At 48.4% G+C, this 18,505-nt stretch overlaps 6 protein-coding genes across 6 annotated transcripts; all 6 read right to left on the reverse strand.

Moving 5' to 3' along the window:
- Window positions 1-746: 746 nt before the first annotated feature.
- Window positions 747-1,469, reverse strand: BO85DRAFT_509383 (uncharacterized protein; the record flags this gene model as incomplete). The annotated part of the gene is made up of 1 exon (XM_025664493.1): window positions 747-1,469. The coding sequence occupies one exon, from the start codon at window positions 1,467-1,469 to the stop codon at window positions 747-749; it is 723 nt and encodes a 240-aa protein (XP_025518489.1).
- A 2,126-nt stretch (window positions 1,470-3,595) lies between these two features.
- On the reverse strand, window positions 3,596-5,720 carry BO85DRAFT_447142 (uncharacterized protein). Its single transcript, XM_025659658.1, has one exon. The coding sequence runs from the start codon at window positions 5,378-5,380 to the stop codon at window positions 3,893-3,895; it is 1,488 nt and encodes a 495-aa protein (XP_025518490.1). The 5' UTR covers window positions 5,381-5,720; the 3' UTR covers window positions 3,596-3,892.
- Window positions 5,535-5,963, reverse strand: BO85DRAFT_230915 (uncharacterized protein). The gene has a single exon (XM_025654778.1). It carries the CDS (start codon window positions 5,906-5,908, stop codon window positions 5,690-5,692), a length of 219 nt encoding a protein of 72 aa, XP_025518491.1. The 5' UTR covers window positions 5,909-5,963; the 3' UTR covers window positions 5,535-5,689.
- A 5,429-nt stretch (window positions 5,964-11,392) lies between these two features.
- On the reverse strand, window positions 11,393-12,983 carry BO85DRAFT_467067 (uncharacterized protein; the record flags this gene model as incomplete). The annotated part of the gene is made up of 2 exons (XM_025662167.1): window positions 11,393-12,320; window positions 12,533-12,983. 2 exons carry the CDS (start codon window positions 12,981-12,983, stop codon window positions 11,497-11,499), a joined length of 1,275 nt encoding a protein of 424 aa, XP_025518492.1. The 3' UTR covers window positions 11,393-11,496.
- Window positions 12,984-13,657: 674 nt separating this feature from the next.
- BO85DRAFT_230989 (uncharacterized protein) lies at window positions 13,658-14,272 on the reverse strand. The gene is made up of 2 exons (XM_025654779.1): window positions 13,847-14,272; window positions 13,658-13,779 (listed from the first exon to the last, which is right to left on the reverse strand). Exons 1-2 carry the CDS (start codon window positions 14,144-14,146, stop codon window positions 13,759-13,761), a joined length of 321 nt encoding a protein of 106 aa, XP_025518493.1. The 5' UTR covers window positions 14,147-14,272; the 3' UTR covers window positions 13,658-13,758.
- A 1,865-nt stretch (window positions 14,273-16,137) lies between these two features.
- BO85DRAFT_485705 (elongation of very long chain fatty acids protein) lies at window positions 16,138-17,285 on the reverse strand (the record flags this gene model as incomplete). The annotated part of the gene is made up of 3 exons (XM_025663340.1): window positions 16,138-16,478; window positions 16,529-16,811; window positions 16,881-17,285. The coding sequence occupies 3 exons, from the start codon at window positions 17,283-17,285 to the stop codon at window positions 16,138-16,140; spliced, it is 1,029 nt and encodes a 342-aa protein (XP_025518494.1).
- Window positions 17,286-18,505: the final 1,220 nt, after the last annotated feature.

An 18,505-nucleotide genomic window follows, 5' to 3' on the forward strand; every position in this document is an offset into this window, starting at 1 on the left:
TCGAATGATAACTGTCAAGACGAAGGGTCAAAGATTTATGGATTTGATCTATCTGGATCTCAGGAAGATGGTTGGTGGTTGGGTTGGGTGGTTGGAAGAGGTGGTGGTCAGAGGCCACGCAGGAAGAAGAGGCGAAGGAACAGCTGACAGCTGCCTGGCTGCAGTGAATGTCTCAACAATAACTACTACGCTATGAGTGACCAGAACACGAATGTATAACACAAAGCTCATTTCAGGTAAGGCCAGATAATGAACGGAGCCTGTCTTAGCTTCACTAAAATTAGCTACTAGACTCCAGCACCACGTTGAGGTGCAGGCTCTTTGCTGGAGACCGGTCTTTGCGACCTGGCATATATTAAACCCACTCCGACGCCGGTCTTTGCGACCTGGCATATGTTAAAACCACTCCGACGCCGGTCTTTGCGACCTGGCATATATTAAACCCACTCTGAAGCCGTTCTTTGCGACCCAGTATGCTGGACGTATGACTAAAGTGAAATAGCAAGCAGGATCGTAGACACCTGCAATACTTGGAGTCTATCCGCTATACTGTAGGGACCGTATCTTTGCATCGTCATCAGGCTGGGTTGCCTCGTTCCACTTCCACCACGGCCATCTAGGTAGTCTGCCCAAGTATTGTCATATTCTGCAAAGGTTATCCATATTTCGTATCCATCCTTTGAAACAAGAACCCGACTATACCAATTCGTTACCAACGTGTTCATATTGGTTAGGTTGCGGGTGGCTTACTGGTGTGTATCGATACTTCTATCAGTATCAGGATACTGGTTGACCCAAGCCACAATCTCAGCAGCCTCCTGCATATCGACTGCCTTGCCCACCTCATCGCGAAGGTGTCTCTTGCATTCAATCACAGACTTGATTTCACCTGTCTGCTTATCTCGCAATTGTCCATCTGTGATTGCAACAAATTGGGGAGGAGACTCGCCTGAACGAAGATTATGAGTACCGAATGTTCCCCTCAAACGGAGTCTGGTGCTACGCCACTCGGAGGTAGTCGTGGTAGCTAACAAGGAAAGCGCCTGGAGTAGACTGATCAGACTAGAATTAACAGCAGTTTCATCAGAGCACTTAAGCGGATCATCTTCGTTTCTAAAGCCTTCCAGTACTTCCCACTGTTGAACGAGAGTGGTGCCAAATTCTCCCAGGCCCCGGAAGTTGTCTGTGCCGACTTGGTTGAGGTAGGCTTGAAAGTCTTGGGACATTGCCAATGTATTAGAGGTTGTAGTTAAGTCAAGACCATAGTCAGCAGGATTAAAATAGTCTGGGTGAATGGATTCGGGGCATATCGTTCTAAAGAGCATAAATTGCTCATCGTTGACGCAAGATCCTGACTGGAGTTTCTTGCGGTGTCGCAGCGACTTGTGCAAAAGGCCGGCCCGCTTGGCATATTGTACCCATTGCGCTCTGTTGAGAGGAAGATCATCGATAAAATTTTCGAGAGACATGATCTACAACGAGTATCAGAAAGACCCAAAGACAAAGACCGTGTTTATGGGTGTGTACGTGTGTGGGTGTGTGTGTGTGTGTAAGGAGGGTGCTTATCTTGGGAGCGAAGAGAATCTAGAGGAGACAGCAGAACTCATCCGTCTGGCAAGCAGCGCCAAGTATACTATTAGAGGCAAGCACGTCCAGGTGTACTGTAAGTTGAAAGAATCGATACACCGTTTTGAGCGGAATCGCTGGCTATACTCACCCCGTTACGTCCCAAGATTTCCGAGACGTAATGGTTCTGTGTCTCATTCTTAATGTCTCTTTGAAAGAAAAGGCAGTCCCCATTGTAGCTGTATATGGGGGTCTTTCAGCCATATACTGCCACGCTTGTTGTCATTACTTCTTCAAGCTGGTGGCTGCGAAAGAGCGAGCTAAACACAGCGGAGGCCTAACAACAATCTGGCTCGATATACCAGCACGATTACCAGAGTATATACCATCTCTCGTATACCAATAACCCCCACGGCCTAAGGTTGTGGAGATGCTGCGAAGATTGTACTTTCTCTCTGTCCTGCTAGGTGATTGATGATAAGACCTCCATCTCCTCAGGGGAGTAGGCCCAATGACCCAGAGACCCGTTCGACTTGCACGAGCATCATAGATGCTTGGTGACCAGATGTTGGAGGTTGCAAAGAGAGAGAGAAGAAGGAGAAGAAGAAGGGGAAAAGGTGCCTTATATACGCCAGCGCCGCTCAAGCGAGTGCATTAACTAGTCCAATCAACGATGAATAACATTCCATCCTCATTCATCTCCCAGCTTCGCTTACAAGCCATCTATCCATCCAATCAAACCATTCCCATTGAATTCCGTTCCCACATAATATCAAGGCATATTCACCCCATTCCCCCATCCTCCACTTCACAATGATCATCATACAGAGATGAATAGACACGACTCATTCCCCGAACTTGCCACATCGCTTAGGACAAGAAGAATGACACGCTCAGCTGAAAAGTCACGCATCCTGGCTTCCCACGAGTCAGTTGTTCCCGCGCAAACTCTCCGAGTCATGTCATGTCAAGCCACGTCAAACCCACAAAAAGCCATGAAGAGATATGAAACCTAATGCAATGCGCAGATTGATCGACAGGCAGACATGACATTATCATTTGGACTTCGGCACCAGAGCCCGAGCCCTAATTCCGTGCATCATGGTTCGTACCAGTCAACTAAAACTAACCGATGGGGGTGGGTTGGATGGATGAAACCATCCGGGAGCTGAACGTGGCTCGAGCGAGCGAGCGAGCCGGTTAGCGTACCATTGATTATCTACTCTCTCTAACTGACTATCGAGGTATCTAGACACTAAACAGATACTTAGTTAGTGAATACTTAGTTAGTGAGGTTGGGGCACATCAGATTCTAAGCGACGTGCCCGTGCCCTCGTCAGGGATCCACCCGTATATCCTTCATTTGAATTTATCCTGTCTACGTACCCTGAAACTTGGATCTGGATGCACGGGTACGTAGTCTAAAATGAAATGCCGAAGAACTAAACTATCTATCTAGTGTCTACTGGCTTCCCGCGCCAATATAGGGTTCATATAATGTAGATTGTGTTCAATATACTATGTGTATTGTTTGGGCGATCTTAATCTATACTTTCGTACAATTCAATATATTAAGATTATGTTGGGGTCGGGGATAGGGGTTCAGGGTCATTACTTGATTATATCTGTCTAAGATTTTATTGAAATTTCCAAAGGAGGGAGAGAGGAGCGTGGGTGTGTGTATGAAAAGATATACGAGCAGACAGCAGCAGGCAACTACAATCCAATTGACAATGTTTGGTACGTAGATCGCAACCGAGATGAAGTGGATCGGGGAACGAGTCAGATCTCATCGCAGGTTTTTCCCGTATCCAGATCTGACCCAAATCTTGGGCCGGTCAGCTGGGTTGGTTGGTTTCCCGTGGATGAAGGCGGTAGGTGCCGCAGATGGATTGCCGATGGAAGGATCGTGGAAGATTCGGTGATGATTGACGTGACGGGTACTTATGCAATTGTTTCAGCGTGATGATATCGAGTCAGTTTAGTGTTCGTCTACTTTGTACATACGCGGGAGGAAATGAAAGATGGATAGATAGAGATGGTATGTTCAACATTTTTGAATGGGCCCACTCCGGGAAGACCACTGCTGTTTGTTTCCTTCTTATAGTACAAGAAATAAAACACTAGAGTAATATAGTAGCAGGAAAGTAGCATCCAGTGCGAATAAACAAAAACCAAATTCAAATCAAAGTAGCCGCCTGACCCAGATCCCTAAACCCTTAATCCCGCTAACCGAACGCCGTCATAGCCGGTTTGCCCCAAACCGGTAGTTAAACAGATGAATATGAAACACTAGTTCCAACAAATTGACAAACAAAATTAAGCATTAGGACTTTTGAATGGTGGACTTTCTCCGCCCTCGCAGCATGAACCCCATGAAACTCTTGGGAGTTGTTGGGAGCGGTTCGGTTGTCGTGCTCTCGAGCTTGGGTTGCTTGCTGCGCCGAAAACTCTTCTTCCGCCGCGCCGTCTTGGCAACTTCTGTCTCGGCGGTCTCCCGTGGTTCCAGACTGTGCACGCTCTCCACTTCCGATCGCAGGCTGCTGGCTGAGTATACGCTCGATGCGGTTGAGCTCTTCATGATCGAGTTACGCAATGGTGGCCGCTGTGAGATGTTGCCGGGGACGCTCGACACGCTGTATGATGAACCCGAGCGGTGTCGGTTGAATGTAGGCGAGGAGTAGTATGGTGCTGGACTGGATGTGCGCGAGGGTGGCTGGCTCATGTCCGAGCTGGCGATCGAGTGGGACACAGAGGTGGACCGAGCGTGGTACTCATCGCTAGGATATGCAGGGGTTCGTCTGGTGCTCGGGAACAGAGAGTAACCACCACCAGCACCACCGACACTTTGCATAGATGGCGGACGGCGGAGGAGACCCGCTTTGGGACCGCGGTTCGATGCACTGTCGGCGGACGTCTGTGGTCGATTCCACGTCATAGCACGCGAGCGCATGGTCATCGGCTGGGCTGTTTCAGGAACATCCGCAAGAGCTCTGGGCATTGTGAAGGGGTCCGTATCGGCCCGTTTGGGGGCTTGTTTCGCATATTTGCTGTGCAGCTGCAAGCTGCCGCGCTTGATGTGGCCCAGGTAGTCGGGCCGTTTGTCGCTCAACAATGGCTGCGATTTGGTTCCCTGGTTCAAGGAATAGAGTCCTTGGCCCGGTGGAAAGCGATCGGGAACGTCTGCAGAAACAGCAGAAACTGCCGACATAGGTTCAGGTTCTTCGACCACTGATCCGTCGGTGACGGGACTGATTAGGATTAGATTAGGTTTGGCGCAGGGTTCCACAAATTTGACCTGCTCTGCTACGAGCACGTCTGTCTCTTCATCCGACTCGCTGAGGGCCGGAGACGGAGATCGTGACTGTTGCGACAGGGGAGACGCCGGAGGTTGGTAGACTGTGGGCTGAAGGAAGATGGGAGATTGCAAAGGAGAGGTAGCACTAGGGGAGGGCAGCTCAATGATCACGTCGTCATCGTCGTCAAAAATGTACGAATCTGGTACAAATGTCGTTCCACTGCTTCGTTTCACCGTATCCATGGATACGGGTCGACTTTGTTTACCGGATGGATAGGCTGACAGAAGGCGGGCGAATGACGACTTGTCGACTGGCGACTCTGGGGAATTCACATTGGAAAGCTCGTCTGCACTGGTATCCGAGTCGAAGGGACCGGCAGTCTTGATAGGTGAAAAGGCATGGTCATGGGCCCCATATTCTGATTCTGATGTTTCCTCTTCTTCCGATTCGTAGCGCCGGGGAAGCAATTGTTCATTGAGATAGTCCAAATCCAGAGGTGCTGTAGTAGAATACATGTTGGGTAGTTGAGGAGGGATGGATGTAGAATGGGAAGGAAGGAAGAGGAGGATCTTAAGAAATAAAAAGAAAAAGGAAAGATGATAAAAAGAAATTAATTAAAAAAAAGGGGACCCTCTGTGCGCCCCCGAGGTCGATAATGAAAGATTATATGGACGGGGATATGGGTGAGGTGAGAGAGGTGAGAGGGATGGTAGCAATGCAGTTAGTGTTGTCAAGGGTCACCCATGCAACAACAACAACAGCAACGAGGAAAGGAGGAGTGAAAGGAACGTGAGATGACGAGAGATGGAGAGAGAGATGAAGCGTCACAGAAATAGATGTTGAAAAAAATCCGCCAGGGGAAGCCAGTAAGAGCCGACAGGAGGCAAACGGATATCAAATATACCGGACAGGGACCAGACAGGGTATATTGACCACACGGGATGGCATGCTCGAAACGGAGTGGATCCGACCCTGGAGGTTTGTCTTGAACGAAGCCACCGAAATGCCATTCGATCACACAACCTCCGGAGTGGACGGACCATGAGCAGATCCACCGTGACGAAGGATACTAAGATACTAACAAACTAACCAACTAACTAAAAGGGAGGGAAAATAGTTAGGGAATTTGCAGGGAATGGAAAGAAGCAAGTGTGCATGACACGTGCGCCACCACCAAACTTAGGCGCTTTACACTGAGATACTTACTCCTGTGCCTCGCCTATCCCGAATATACGTGTTGGTGACCCCTAAGAATCCAGGACGAGCCGCGTTAAAGCTTCACGGGAATGAGGGGAGGGCGTGCTTACGTCCTCTCTCCATCCTTACCTGACTCTCCTGCAGCAGCGAAAAAGTGGTCCGTTGCCTCAGGATGCTCGGGATCAGGGACGTGGACAACCCTTGCATGCGCGGTTCTTGACTAAAACCCTGGCCAGGAGCAGCAATGATAGTCGGGGCTCGGTCATAAGTAGCTATCTTACTGTGTACGGAGTACGGAGAAGACGGAGAAGGTTAAACTAAACAGAAAAGAAAAAAGGAAAAAGGAACCAAAAAAGCTATCCAAGAAATTCGGGACTCGTTTGCCGGGGAGGAAAAAGTCTGGAGAGGAGTCAAGCGCCACGGGACCCGATATTGGATGGATGGGGAAAAGGGCAAACGAATTAGACGTGTCCACGGGCGCAGTCGGGAGGTCAAAGGTCAGTGCTTGACTTTCCCTCTGCCAGTTTAAACTAAACTCTTCATCTCCAAATGCAAATGGAATGGGCGTGGCGTGCAGATGGCGGCCACATCTAGATTGCTTTTACTCCCGCCAAGAATCCAGCAATCCGTAGTCAATTGGGGCCATGTGGATGCAATTCTTCATCATGCCTGTATTTTCCCCTATCCTTTCTAACCCTTAAGATCCTTTGTATTATTATCTTAAGTCATCTTTTTCTTGCTTGTTTGTGATACACGCTGTTACCACCTCGGAGTTAGTTAACTAACTAGCATCTTAGTCACAGCTTTAGTCGGGGCAGAGCAAAGTGGTCGAGCGTTGTTGGGGATCCACTGCAGAATTCGCAGGCAGTGGAGGATCCCCTTTTTAGCGGTGGTTGCTAATTATTGGGAAAGTCCCCCAGAGAAATGACACGGCGCATTGATCCCATCTTTTTGATAGACCTAGTCTAAAGTAGGATGAATTCACTAACTATCTGTCTATTCCTCAACCTCGATCTCGATCGCAGTCATCATCCCAATTTTCCATCAATTGCGGTACTACACCAACACCCAACAACAACAACCCGTTATCAGCAAACATCAACATAAGCGTCATCATCTCAATCTGATACATTTCCTGCCCCTGGTTCCTGGCATTGGATGAACTCCGGGAACCGTTTCCCAACTCCCAAGCAACGCCGCTGCTCCAGCCCAGTGGAGCATGTCTAATTCAAACACACCAGACCCCTCGAGCAATGGGAGAAAAAAATAAAAAAGAGAAAAAAATAAAAAAAAAAAAAATAGGGAACTATCTTCCCGTCCGGTGTTCGTAAAATTTTCTTATTTTTTATTTTTCTTTTCTTCTGGTTTTACATGCGTTCCCACCCCCTTTCTTCCTCTTCCCACTCATGCCCACTTTTCAGTGGGTGGTCCGGTTCATGCCGTGATGGGGTTATCCAATTGCCCGACCGTCGAATGGGAGAATTTTCGCTTTTTCTTTGGTACACACACACTCTCTCTCTCTCTCTCTTTCGCATGGACTGCTAGATACCCGCAGCAATAGACGCGGACCTCCCTGCAGACGGGATGCATCCAAGGGAGGTTCTGCATCCACTTACGGAGTCGAGATGCTGGTGGTGGTAGTATAACAAGCAAGTGAGATCACCGGGTAACACAACAAATTAAACAGATCTCCAGGACTACAACATATAGTAAGGGGAAGAACCCCCCAACAATTGAGTAAATAAACAAAAGTAATCATACATACACTACACAGTACTACTTAACTAGGTACAGAGTAGAAGAAGAAAAATAAGGCAATAGGTCGAGGAAAATCCATCAATCAATCCAATCCAATCCATCAGTGCACACCGTCGATGATCCCCGCCGAGGCGGTTGGAAAATCATCAGGCGTCATCGGTAGATTAACGACACCCCGAAATAGATATGATTGTCGGATCATCACCGCGGTCAGTCTCCGTCTATACACGTACTTTCACTCTAATCAATTGTTCTCTTAGTGGGAGACGGGAGCAGAGCAGAGTGTGAGAAAAAAGTCAACGGCCGAACCTTCTCCGGACTTATGCAGGAACGCAGCTAACAATGGTTGCAGTGTGAAACAGCCGAGCGGCATGAGAGGGGGGCGGCCAAGGGGGATGGGCTGCTAAACTGCTAACTGCTAACTGTTAAGCTAATTGCTCACTGCATGAGCGGATACGGATTTCGGCACGGTGGGAGACTCCGTTCTTGACAAAGGATTATCTGTCCTTCCTAAAGGGTGTACAGTATGTGTGGTGTGTACGGAGTAGATTATAGGAGCTAGCTAGCTCGCTCACTCGCTCTCTCCATCATCGCCAACGGGCGCATGTGGCTGGGATGCAATGCACAGTTACAGATAAGACATACGTACTTACCAGAACTTCATGCCGGGCATCGACGGAGCAAGGACATCACGGAAGTCCCCTTATCGACTCGACTATACTAGATACTTACTCCATGAGGTGAAGTATAGTATATTTTTAGCACCTCTTAACTTATACTATTGTTCCTCCTTACTTCATCCCAAGTGGTCTTCGCTGATTTACTTACTTTGTCCCAGCCAAGCGACCACAGCGCAAACAAACTCACCAAAATGTCCATTGTCGCTGGTCTTAGCGCAAGATTGAGTTGATAATCATCACTGCCACCGACGCCAATGCTCATTTGACTTTCCAACCCCATGATATATCTCCAGACTTTTCCAACCCGCATGTCAGTGCACATCACCAGACGTATCATCTGCACGACCCCCCCAACCACCCAGACACGATGATTTGACTCGAGTCTGACGTGGACGTGAAGTTTATGGCTGCCACCACTCACTCTGCTTTCTATGGAGGTTTTATGTTGGGGACGCGATATCACGCCCCTGAATGATACGCTATACTCATTGGGTTCAGGCTGCTGCTTTAAACTCTAGGAAACCGGTTTCCAGTCATCATGTATACATTCGTCATATCGCTTGGACAATTCCTACTGCCTAACCAGCTAAACTACCGCATCAACATTCAGCTTCGTATCGCGCGAACCTGTTCGAATAAAGTTACGTCGACAGACCTGGGTCATGAAACATTCACCCACACACACACACACACCCACAGTTCAAGCCCCAAACAAGGTTACCGGCAAAGATGCCCTATCCTATCAAGTTCTCGTACTCAATATATTGATTTACTATGTGCAGACAGATAAGAAACCCCTCTGTTGTGGTACAACATCCGGTGATCCCAAACCCGCGGGTGTCTCAATGACCAATTAGCGCTATAATGGGCGTTTCAGGTTAGCTATATATGGATGAGGGCGCGCCAACGCTCGATGATGAAACTTCGGACAATAACCTTCTTGCATGGTGTTGTGTCCACTACTATTTTTTTCTTCCTAGTAGGTAGACTAGGTTTGTGTGACAGTTGCAATAAAAGTGGAGGGGGTAAATTGGAGGGTGGCTGCACTTGTTGGGGGAGGGGGGCGGATTATCCTGTCTGTGTGATGTGATGAGTCGGGTTATTTTGCTTACATACCTTTTAGGCTAGGCAGAAGGAGGGGGTGCGGACTGAATATCACTCAGGGGAGAATTACATGTCTTGTCTACTGCGTGAAAGACAAAAAAGTTGCCGGGACAGGGGGGGGGTATGGGGGAGACATACTGTACCGTGCTACTGTCATCCCATCACGTTACCACCTACTCAGCACAGTCCCTCCACAGTCCACACACTAACAATCTTTATACCACAAGACAAGAAAACCCGGAATCCAAAGACAGATAGAGACATACACTCCGGATTACTTTACCCACCGAGATGCTAAATGCTAACACTTACCTTACCCACTTACCAGTCGAGTGGAGTCATTCCAACGGCGCACTTCACCAATCTAGGTAGTTAGATAGTCCTTATTGTACAACTAAATGATACTAAGAGGGACATTTTTAGAAACAGCCACCACCACTACCCCCATCACCACCGTCACACCCACATAGTAGTAACCTACCTAGCACAATCACACAAGATAAAAAAAGGGTAGCAACTATTGAACGCCCCAGTCCATGTCCATCTTACTTAGTGCTACGTTACCCCCCTCCCAGTTCCACTTGAGCTATGTAGCTAAGTTGAACTATCGACTCTAATCCCTGTTTTTTCTTCAGAATTTGTCTCGGTAGTGCGGGCTACCGTTACCGAATTGATGCATGGCCGTTTTATACCACTGCACCAGTTTCCATACATACTAGCACTCACTGCAATTGGTATAGTGTACGCAGCAGCTATAGTGGAGTCGTCGGAATCAAACTAAGTTAGGTAAGTGGATTTTGCTACTTGGGTAAGGTGGAGGTGAAGGCTTTTTTTTATCGTTGGAGAATAGGAGGTTGACATACCATACCATGCCATGTTTTTTGCCTTGGCAAATGGATAATGATATGATATGACAGGTGGTGGGTGGGTAAGTGGGTAGTGGGGAAGGATTCTTTCTTTCTCCTTCTTTTTTGCTTTACCGAGATAAGGGGAGGGGGAGGGGAAGGGGGGGTCGTGAGGAATGGCATGCGTGCGTTGGACGTGTAAGTAGCCTAGCCTAGCCTACTTGGATTATCTTCTCTGTACAAGGGAGGAGGAGAAGGAGGGAGGGGATGGACGGATGGAGGTGTCAAGTGCGGATAAGAAATCAGGGAGGGGTTGAAGGGAGGTAGGTACCTACTCCGTAGGTGTCTGTCTGGGTCTTGGCACATTCTACGCGGTTGACTGACTGAGTGACTACCTCCGCGAGTAGCAAGCATTCTTTACGTCTGCTTTATCTATCCATCCCTGGATTTGATTGATCGTGTGATGGTTATGCTTATTGTTAAGTTTGAATCAAGGTGGGTAGATCGAGTATGTAGGTGGTGATGATGGTATGGAGGGGTAAGGGAACTCATCCTACATACCTAGGATCTCTGATCGTGAAGATAGATAGGTGACCGGTATGGCATTCTGCAGGGTAAAAGTAGGTCACGTCTTTGTCTATGGAGGGAATGTTCGATGTGACAGATGTTTCTGGTTAATCGTGGTTGGAATAGTTAATGATGTCAGTGTCTGAGATGGAGTGGGTGGGGATTCTACTTCTATCCCTTGTGTATGGCTATGAACTCTAGTGGTTTACGCAGGCTGCTAAGCTGCTTTAGATATCACAGAGGAGCTACACGGTGCATGGTTATAATACATCAAATTGCTTAATAACCTTCTTTGCTTATTGTAGGATTAGTCAGGTCAAGAACAAAGTAACAATTATATTATCCATTATCAGCTATTTCAGCAAACCTACTGCTTAACCAAAGTACTAAAGTTAAACATCCAATCTATATAGTCAACCCAGCACGAGCGCACACAGAATAAAAGAAGGAAAGACGAGTTCTGACTACTTCCCATAGAAGTTAATGGTCACGATGGAAGGGTATGATGGTGTTAGTGCGGTCATTGGCGAACTCTTTACCAACGGGTAAGATTGTATCAAGGGCCGAGGCGAATTGTCCTAGGCTGTTGATAACGGCATCATAAGAGTCGATAATGGGTGGAAGGGCTAATGTCTGAGATCTAAGGTACTTGATATCCCGGTAGTCCTGCGTGATAATGGGCATGATCCAAGTTCGCATGGTCATGAAGGTCTGGAACATAGGGTCAGACCGATTGATTTTCCGGGTTCTCTTTTTAGAGCTCTCGCGGGGCTGGGTAGTTTTATCCTGAACCTGAGGAGGATTGATAGTGGACATGAACCAGCGGCGGAAGCCTGTCAAGTTCGAGACGCTAGACTCAGATTGCTTGGGCGGACGGGTGCAGTCTTCAAGATTGTTCTTGGTTTCGGCAAGCTTCTTTCTGACTGCCCTTCTGATCAGTTCCGAGTCGTAGTGTCGGAGAAACAGGACCATTGCAATGTTGCTGTTCTTCCATTCAGCGAGGGCGATCTGGATGGGGAAGTAAGCCAGAAAACTCATCGGGGGTCTGGTGAAGTCGAAGAACGATGCGGGTCTATTCGTCCAGTAGTAAATGAGATCATCAAATAGTCCGTCTCGAGGAGGACAAGATGAACTATCTCCCTCGCTGAAAGGGTCGGATAGCCGATTTCCCTCGTCGGGTAGGACAGTACCGGTGGTGTCATCGTTGCCAACCTGGAGGAGTCGACAGCCAGAGATTGTAATGGGACGCACTGCACTACTTTCTGGGGTGAGTCGGAAACCACCATTGAGGACTGGAGGGTCAACTAGGATCAGGGCTGTTGCTGTTAGCGTTTTATTTCAGAATAAACAATACTAGAATATATAACGATAGACATACCAAGCCAACCACCACTTTTATAATCCTTTACCCAGACGGAGCAGCGATGCTGAATGAGCGCATTGAATGTGTTTTCTGGAGTCGAATGTAGAAGGAGGGCATCCCTATCAACGTTTATTTGCCTCACATAATTCTCACATTCAACAGATCCCTGTACGCCCTCCAGCGTAATGGCTCGAGGGTAGTGGCACGTAAGGAACTTCTGGCATGAATCATCTGCATATTCCAACATCGGATTTTTGGAGCAGCCATTGCGTCCAATATGAGCCTTGAAGAACAACGGATCAATATCCAGGGTCGAGCCCAGAATTTCCACAATACCACGTGATATATTCTCGACCAGTACAATTCGGCAATACAGCGAACATGGCCCTGCGATATTTGTTTCTTCAGAGACAAGGTCGCGCAACAAGCACTGATGGTCAATCTTGCGATAAACAGGTAAACAGTTCGGATGGGTGAACTCTAGCACTCCCAGTCGACTAGTTTGTTGGTCTGACCGAGGAGTGTTGAGAAACTCACAAAGCGAGTCCAGTGATGATGGGTTCTGTTCGTTTTGGTTGATCACGTGGGATCTGTAAGAATGCATGTTAACGATCTTATTGATGACAATGATGGAACAACTGTTTTCAATCGAGCTGTGAAGGTGGCAGGAGGTAGTGTGGTATACTTCTGATGTGGAGGTTTGTATGCTCTTACCAGATCTGGAAATGGGGTAGTAGTATTTATGCCTCTTAGCATGCAACAGCACTCATTGAAAAATGTGTATATTTGCGCACATTCTAACTTTGTTTCGAAGATCTAGTATTCTTGGTTTGTTTTGTTGGCAGCGACTTCACGGCATCCTCCTAGATGACAACATTTAGTTAGTTGACTAACAACATCGTGTCATCTTCAATTCATTCATATTAGCACAAGATTTCTATCTAACTTTCGACAAATGCGCAAGGTCCCATTCAATGAAAGTGACTCATGACTACGCTCATGCTCTTTTATAGGAAAGAGCATGTGTCAGATCAGATTGATATTACCGGACCGGATATTACCAAAAACAATCCTACAACTAAGCGGAAGGTACAATTCGCTACGCTTTTCTGCAAAACAGTTCAGTAGACAGGTTGTTATTATTAGCTATACCCGTACATCTCCATTATTAACATAGGAAACATCGCCATTATTCCATTCAGATCCCTGACCCCTGCATTTGCATTGTGATATAGGGAAACCCTTCAGGAAAAAACCTATACCGAGGTCATCCTGAACATCGCATCCCTCCATCGTCCGGCGACTCTGCGAGGGAACTTGATCGGGACGATCCCAGGCGCGACGTCGAGAGTCGCGCTTCTCGGTGATAGGTTGGTCGTTTACAGACCGAGAGCCTGGAGCTAGATTGCCAAGTCGAGTCAGATGGGATATCATAAACCGGCACTATGTTATGGATGGGATACTCACGAGCGAGTCAACAGCGTTCAGGATCTCTCCAACGAGACCGGTGCTCTCGGGGGGGTAGTAGGATCTCTTGTTGGAGCTTCCGCAGTCGGCAGACTCGAGGTTCTTGGCAGAGTCGATCAGGTTCTGGGCGGCCTGGTACTTGGGAGAGCTGGTGTCGGTGGCCTTTGCGAGACGCTGCTCGTAGCCAGAGAGCTCAGAGCTGACATCGCTGCAGCTCAGGGCGCCAGAAGCGGCGGGGATAGCCAGAGCCGAGGAGGCGAAGAGGGAGAGGAGGGAAACAGAGATGACGGAGAAACGCATGGTGTCGGTTGTAGTGGTAAAGATTAGTTATAAAAACTAAAGTGAAAGTGTTCTTTGTAGAGGATTGGAGAGATAATGCGATTGTGATGCTGGATGGAATACAGACAGAAGGGCAGGAATCGAGGGCCCTTTTATGCTGTTCCCAGAGCCCATGGCATCATGGTCTGGATACTTCGGATCACTGAGCTCCTCTCATCCGAACGTGAAGATCCTCGAAGAAGCGCAATAACGAGGTCAGTGCTCTGCTCTACTCATGTTGATCCTCAACAGAATCATCACCAAAGCCGTATCGGACTCTGGCATCAATGCAGCAATGGACCCATACGGCTCTGCATCGCTGGCCATTGTGAAAAAGAAAATAGCAACTAGGCAGGCTAAACCCCAAACTACTGCGTCTAGATCTCATAGTCCAAGCCATTGGCATCGTCTATTGGGCGATCCCACACGGACCAAGTAATTAGGTAGACCAGCTCGTGGTAGCAAGACAGCGTACTCTGCAAAGAGTGGAGATATTAGGCAGATGAGAAAGGACACTGTCACTTTAGCTGCATGAACCATTGGATCTGCGCAGGATCCACGGCTCCAGCCGACTGCAAGATCGAGGGATTCACAGGAGCAATGGACACGAGAAGTCGAGGTGGCAGTGATAAGCTTTCAGCCCATTGGAGCCACTCCCGGGTCGGGCTTAGAGCTTAGATTATGGCGCCTATACATAGTAGCAATAGTCACTTACAACAGTATTTGCCCTTCGGTTTCAGACCAGATTAACAATTGACCGGTAAGTGATAATAAATCACCTATAACTGAGTTTAGATATTTCCGCTCAGCAGAATGCTCCAGAAGGTTGAGAATCATATGCATATTGTACCTGATTGTCAGCAGGAAGCTGAGAGGGAGGTGGAGAAAGGCCATCGAGAGCCATGATAGATAGTTGACATGACGATCTCGGCTCGGAGTAACTTCGAGGGTCGATCCCGCCTTTCCAGCAACTCCGATCTCCTAGCGACTAACATCGCGATATTGCGCCCTGTCATGCTGTCATACCCACAAGCGACCTCAATTGTTCGGCCATCCACCGAAGCTCAAAAACAGGGAGCCTGTTGACCGCCCGTTGCCCTCAGGAAAACTATTGATAAATGTGCTTAATCGATGGGCAAATGGCACATCAACCCAACCACCCGCAGTCTTACCATATAGTCAGTCAATTGAATGACTGCCCGCCCAGCCGTTTCTCGTTTTTGCCGTTTAACACGCCGTCCGATGGCTTTCAATAGCCAGCCGTCGTGTTGCTCAAATCCTCCCAATCCTCCTTCGACGCTCCTTCGTTCTTGACGCCCAAGACCAATTGTGCACCCATACCTAACACGTGTGGTAAACAGAACCATGCATTTTTGATTATTAGTAATCAATTATGTACAGGTAAAGATCAATTAAAAACAAAGACACATAACCATGATTACATTTACGTTGACCTTATCGTCTATAATGCTCCGCTCCACTAGGAATCGCGTCGGAAAGGTCAACGTCCAGCAGCGCACAAACGACTGCCCGAAGAAGTAGAAAAACATCTAGAATACAGCCTGGAAACGGAAACAGCCAGTGCAAGATCTCTTGCCTGACATATCCCCAGGGAGAACTTCACCCACTCCAATACGCCCTCGCTGGGATTAGCTTGGCGCCTTCCCTGCAAAGCAGCGGTGCCACATGCATAAGCTGGTCGCAAAGCAAGGCGACCAGGGTCGTCAGGGTCATTCATTAAATAAATATAAAGTTTTGGGGTGCCGGATGTGAAAAAATCAAGGGTGGAATCCAAGGGCATTGTGTGGTTGGTACTCCGTCGCTAAGCCGTGGAGTTTGCCAACATCGGCAGAGGCGTGAGAATAAAGATAAGTGGGGTTGAGACATCGTTCGCAAGGGCAGGTTGCGAGCGAGCAAGCACCGAGAGATGCGCTATCGCGCTTCCCTGAATGAATTAGATGAGATCCCAGGACTTAAGCCTTGCGGGAGCGGGTAACCGGGCCATTGGCACGACCGGTCGACACAGCAGCTCCGTTGGACTTGTTGTTGCCCTTGGCGTCAGCGTGCGGCGCAGAGACCTCGAACTTGGCCATGTCGATAACAGCCTGCTTGCCAGTGTTGCGGCGGGGACGGCCGGACTTGGCAGCCTTCTTGTAGGTTGCGACGTAGAAGGAGATGAAAAGGAAGAGGTAAGAGCTGATGACAGCCATGCCGGAGAAGGCGGCGAACTCCTCGCCCGCGCACTTGCCCATGTTGGGAACCCAGGGGAAGTAAGTAGAGGAGAAGTAGGTGTAGGACGCGAAGTAGATGAAGCCTGCAATCCGGTTAGTTGAAGCGAGGACGGAGGTGGAAAGGGTTACTAACCGAGATCGATGACGAACTGAATGATCTGGAGACGGGTGATCCACTCCTTCCACCAGATACGGATACCACGGGCACTCTGGAAGTAGTACCAGTACATGACGACGTGCACCAGAAGGTTGATGTCAATGACAACCCATTGAACCGCAGTCAAACCAATGAGCTGGGTATAGCAGAGAAGCGCGGTCGCGCCGTGGTGGTAGGTATGAAGGAAGGTAAGAGGCTTCTTCTTGAGGAACAGGAAGACGGTGTCGATAAGTTCGAGGTACTTGGTCAAGTAGTTGAGCTATTCGCGATGTCGTTAGCATACCGGATCCGATCGGAGCAATCCTTGTCCAGCGCCGTGAGTACTTACGTAGTACAGAACAATAAGAGGCCGCGTCCATCCACCGTCGTGATCACAAATAGCATAAAAGATACCATGTCTCCAGACAGTAGGGAGAAGCTGCTCAATGAAGAGAGCCAAGAGAGTGCCGCTGATCAGGGTGAGGTAAAGGTTGTGGATCATGAAGAGAGTGTTGAGCTTGAAGGCAGGTCTGTTCTTCATGAACTCACGGCCACCAAAGATGATGACATAGTAGGCAACGAGCGCCACGGCGGTTTCCTTGAAAGTAGACATGGGCGTCACGCCTTCTTCGAAGCGAAATTCGCTGGCGGGATAGCCCACCACCAGCTCGAAGGCCTTGTCGAAGATAGGCCATAGGTGAATGCCAAACGGCCGGTCAATTGACGGCAAAGGCAGACTTTGCAAGACATCCATGGTGAAAGGAAATCTCAAGGTATCAAGACGAAGCAATGTATGCGACAGTGCAGTCGAAGAGAAAACAACTCCGGAAGAATGACAGCGGAACGCTCCCTTTTTCGCTTTCTCAACTGGTCGCAGGAATGCGGACCGAAACAGCCGAAGGAACTGGGGGGGAAGAAGGGAAAAGAAGAAAAGCAGACGAGAAGGAGGATAAAAAGGAAGGAAAGAAGCGAAGCAAGCGAGATTGAGGGGGATACAGAGGAAGGAGAAGGGGAGGGAAGAAGCAAAAGAAGCAGAAGGAAAGGTGGAGAGGGTGGAATAAGAGCTGGCCTGCCTTGCAATGGAAGGAGGATCAATCCGCGTGTCTTTTTTTTGGGCTTCCCGGCGCGCCCGCAGGGTCCGAATGCGGACTAGTGCAGCCTCGGCCAGCGGTTGAAAAGGGGCATTTTGCTCTAGGGCCCGGCGATCATGTGCCTTCCGGCCTCCGGGTCTCCCAGGCACTGAATTTTGTGTCCGCCGCTACAGTCCTTGGCTTAATTGCGTTCAGCGTAATTGTCTGTTAATCTTCTCCTCAAGCTTAACATTTCCTGCATATCGATGGAGTTGCCAGGCACGTTGAGAGGGGTGTGCCCCAGATGTGCCGTTTCAAATTAGATTGGGATGTATCAATCTGGCCACTAATAGTCGGCAGTTCACTGGTTCCGTCAAACATGTTCGACCTTCTGGGGAAATCACAGACCACCTCACTTTCCCGTTCACATGCTTGGTCTGCCTCTCGCTTAGATACATACTGTACATTCTTCATCAGCCTCAATACAGACATAAAGAGTTAATCAATCTGGGCAGAAAGCGTGATTACGTGCTAGGATAGCCTATTGCCAAGACATTGAATTATTTCGTCTCAATTTTGGAACTTGAACGGGCGCAAGCTTTAATGGTAAATTGAAACCGATAACCAGGGTCCCCAGGGCACTTGCCGCAACCTTCTGAAACCCGATCGATCCAGATTTCCAATGTGTGCAATGCGCATGGTCTTAGATCTTTACAAGGATATCTAAATTCAAGGTAAAACATGTCTGACGCATTCCATTGGTTTTCGGGAAGCCCTGTCAACAAACCGTGACGTTGTACTACTCCGAACTCCGAGTCAAACCAAATATATATAACGGGGACGGCTGGTTCGATCAGTACCACATAGGAGCATCAGTCCTTGCTAGTAGCAGCATCAAGTTTAG

This window comes from Aspergillus piperis, assembly GCF_003184755.1.
Source record: "Aspergillus piperis CBS 112811 unplaced genomic scaffold BO85scaffold_4, whole genome shotgun sequence".
Lineage (NCBI taxonomy): Eukaryota > Fungi > Ascomycota > Eurotiomycetes > Eurotiales > Aspergillaceae > Aspergillus > Aspergillus piperis.

Excerpts from the sequence above, each read along its gene's own strand:
- BO85DRAFT_447142 (XM_025659658.1), bottom strand. The coding sequence starts at position 5,380 with ATGTATTCTACTACAGCACCTCTGGATTTGGACTATCTCAATGAACAA.
- BO85DRAFT_230915 (XM_025654778.1), bottom strand. The coding sequence starts at position 5,908 with ATGGTCCGTCCACTCCGGAGGTTGTGTGATCGAATGGCATTTCGGTGG.
- BO85DRAFT_230989 (XM_025654779.1), bottom strand. The coding sequence starts at position 14,146 with ATGCGTTTCTCCGTCATCTCTGTTTCCCTCCTCTCCCTCTTCGCCTCC. Across the intron at positions 13,780-13,846 it reads TGAACGCTGTTGACTCGCTC|CTCCAGGCTCTCGGTCTGTA; the intron begins GTGAGTATCCCA and ends TTGGCAATCTAG.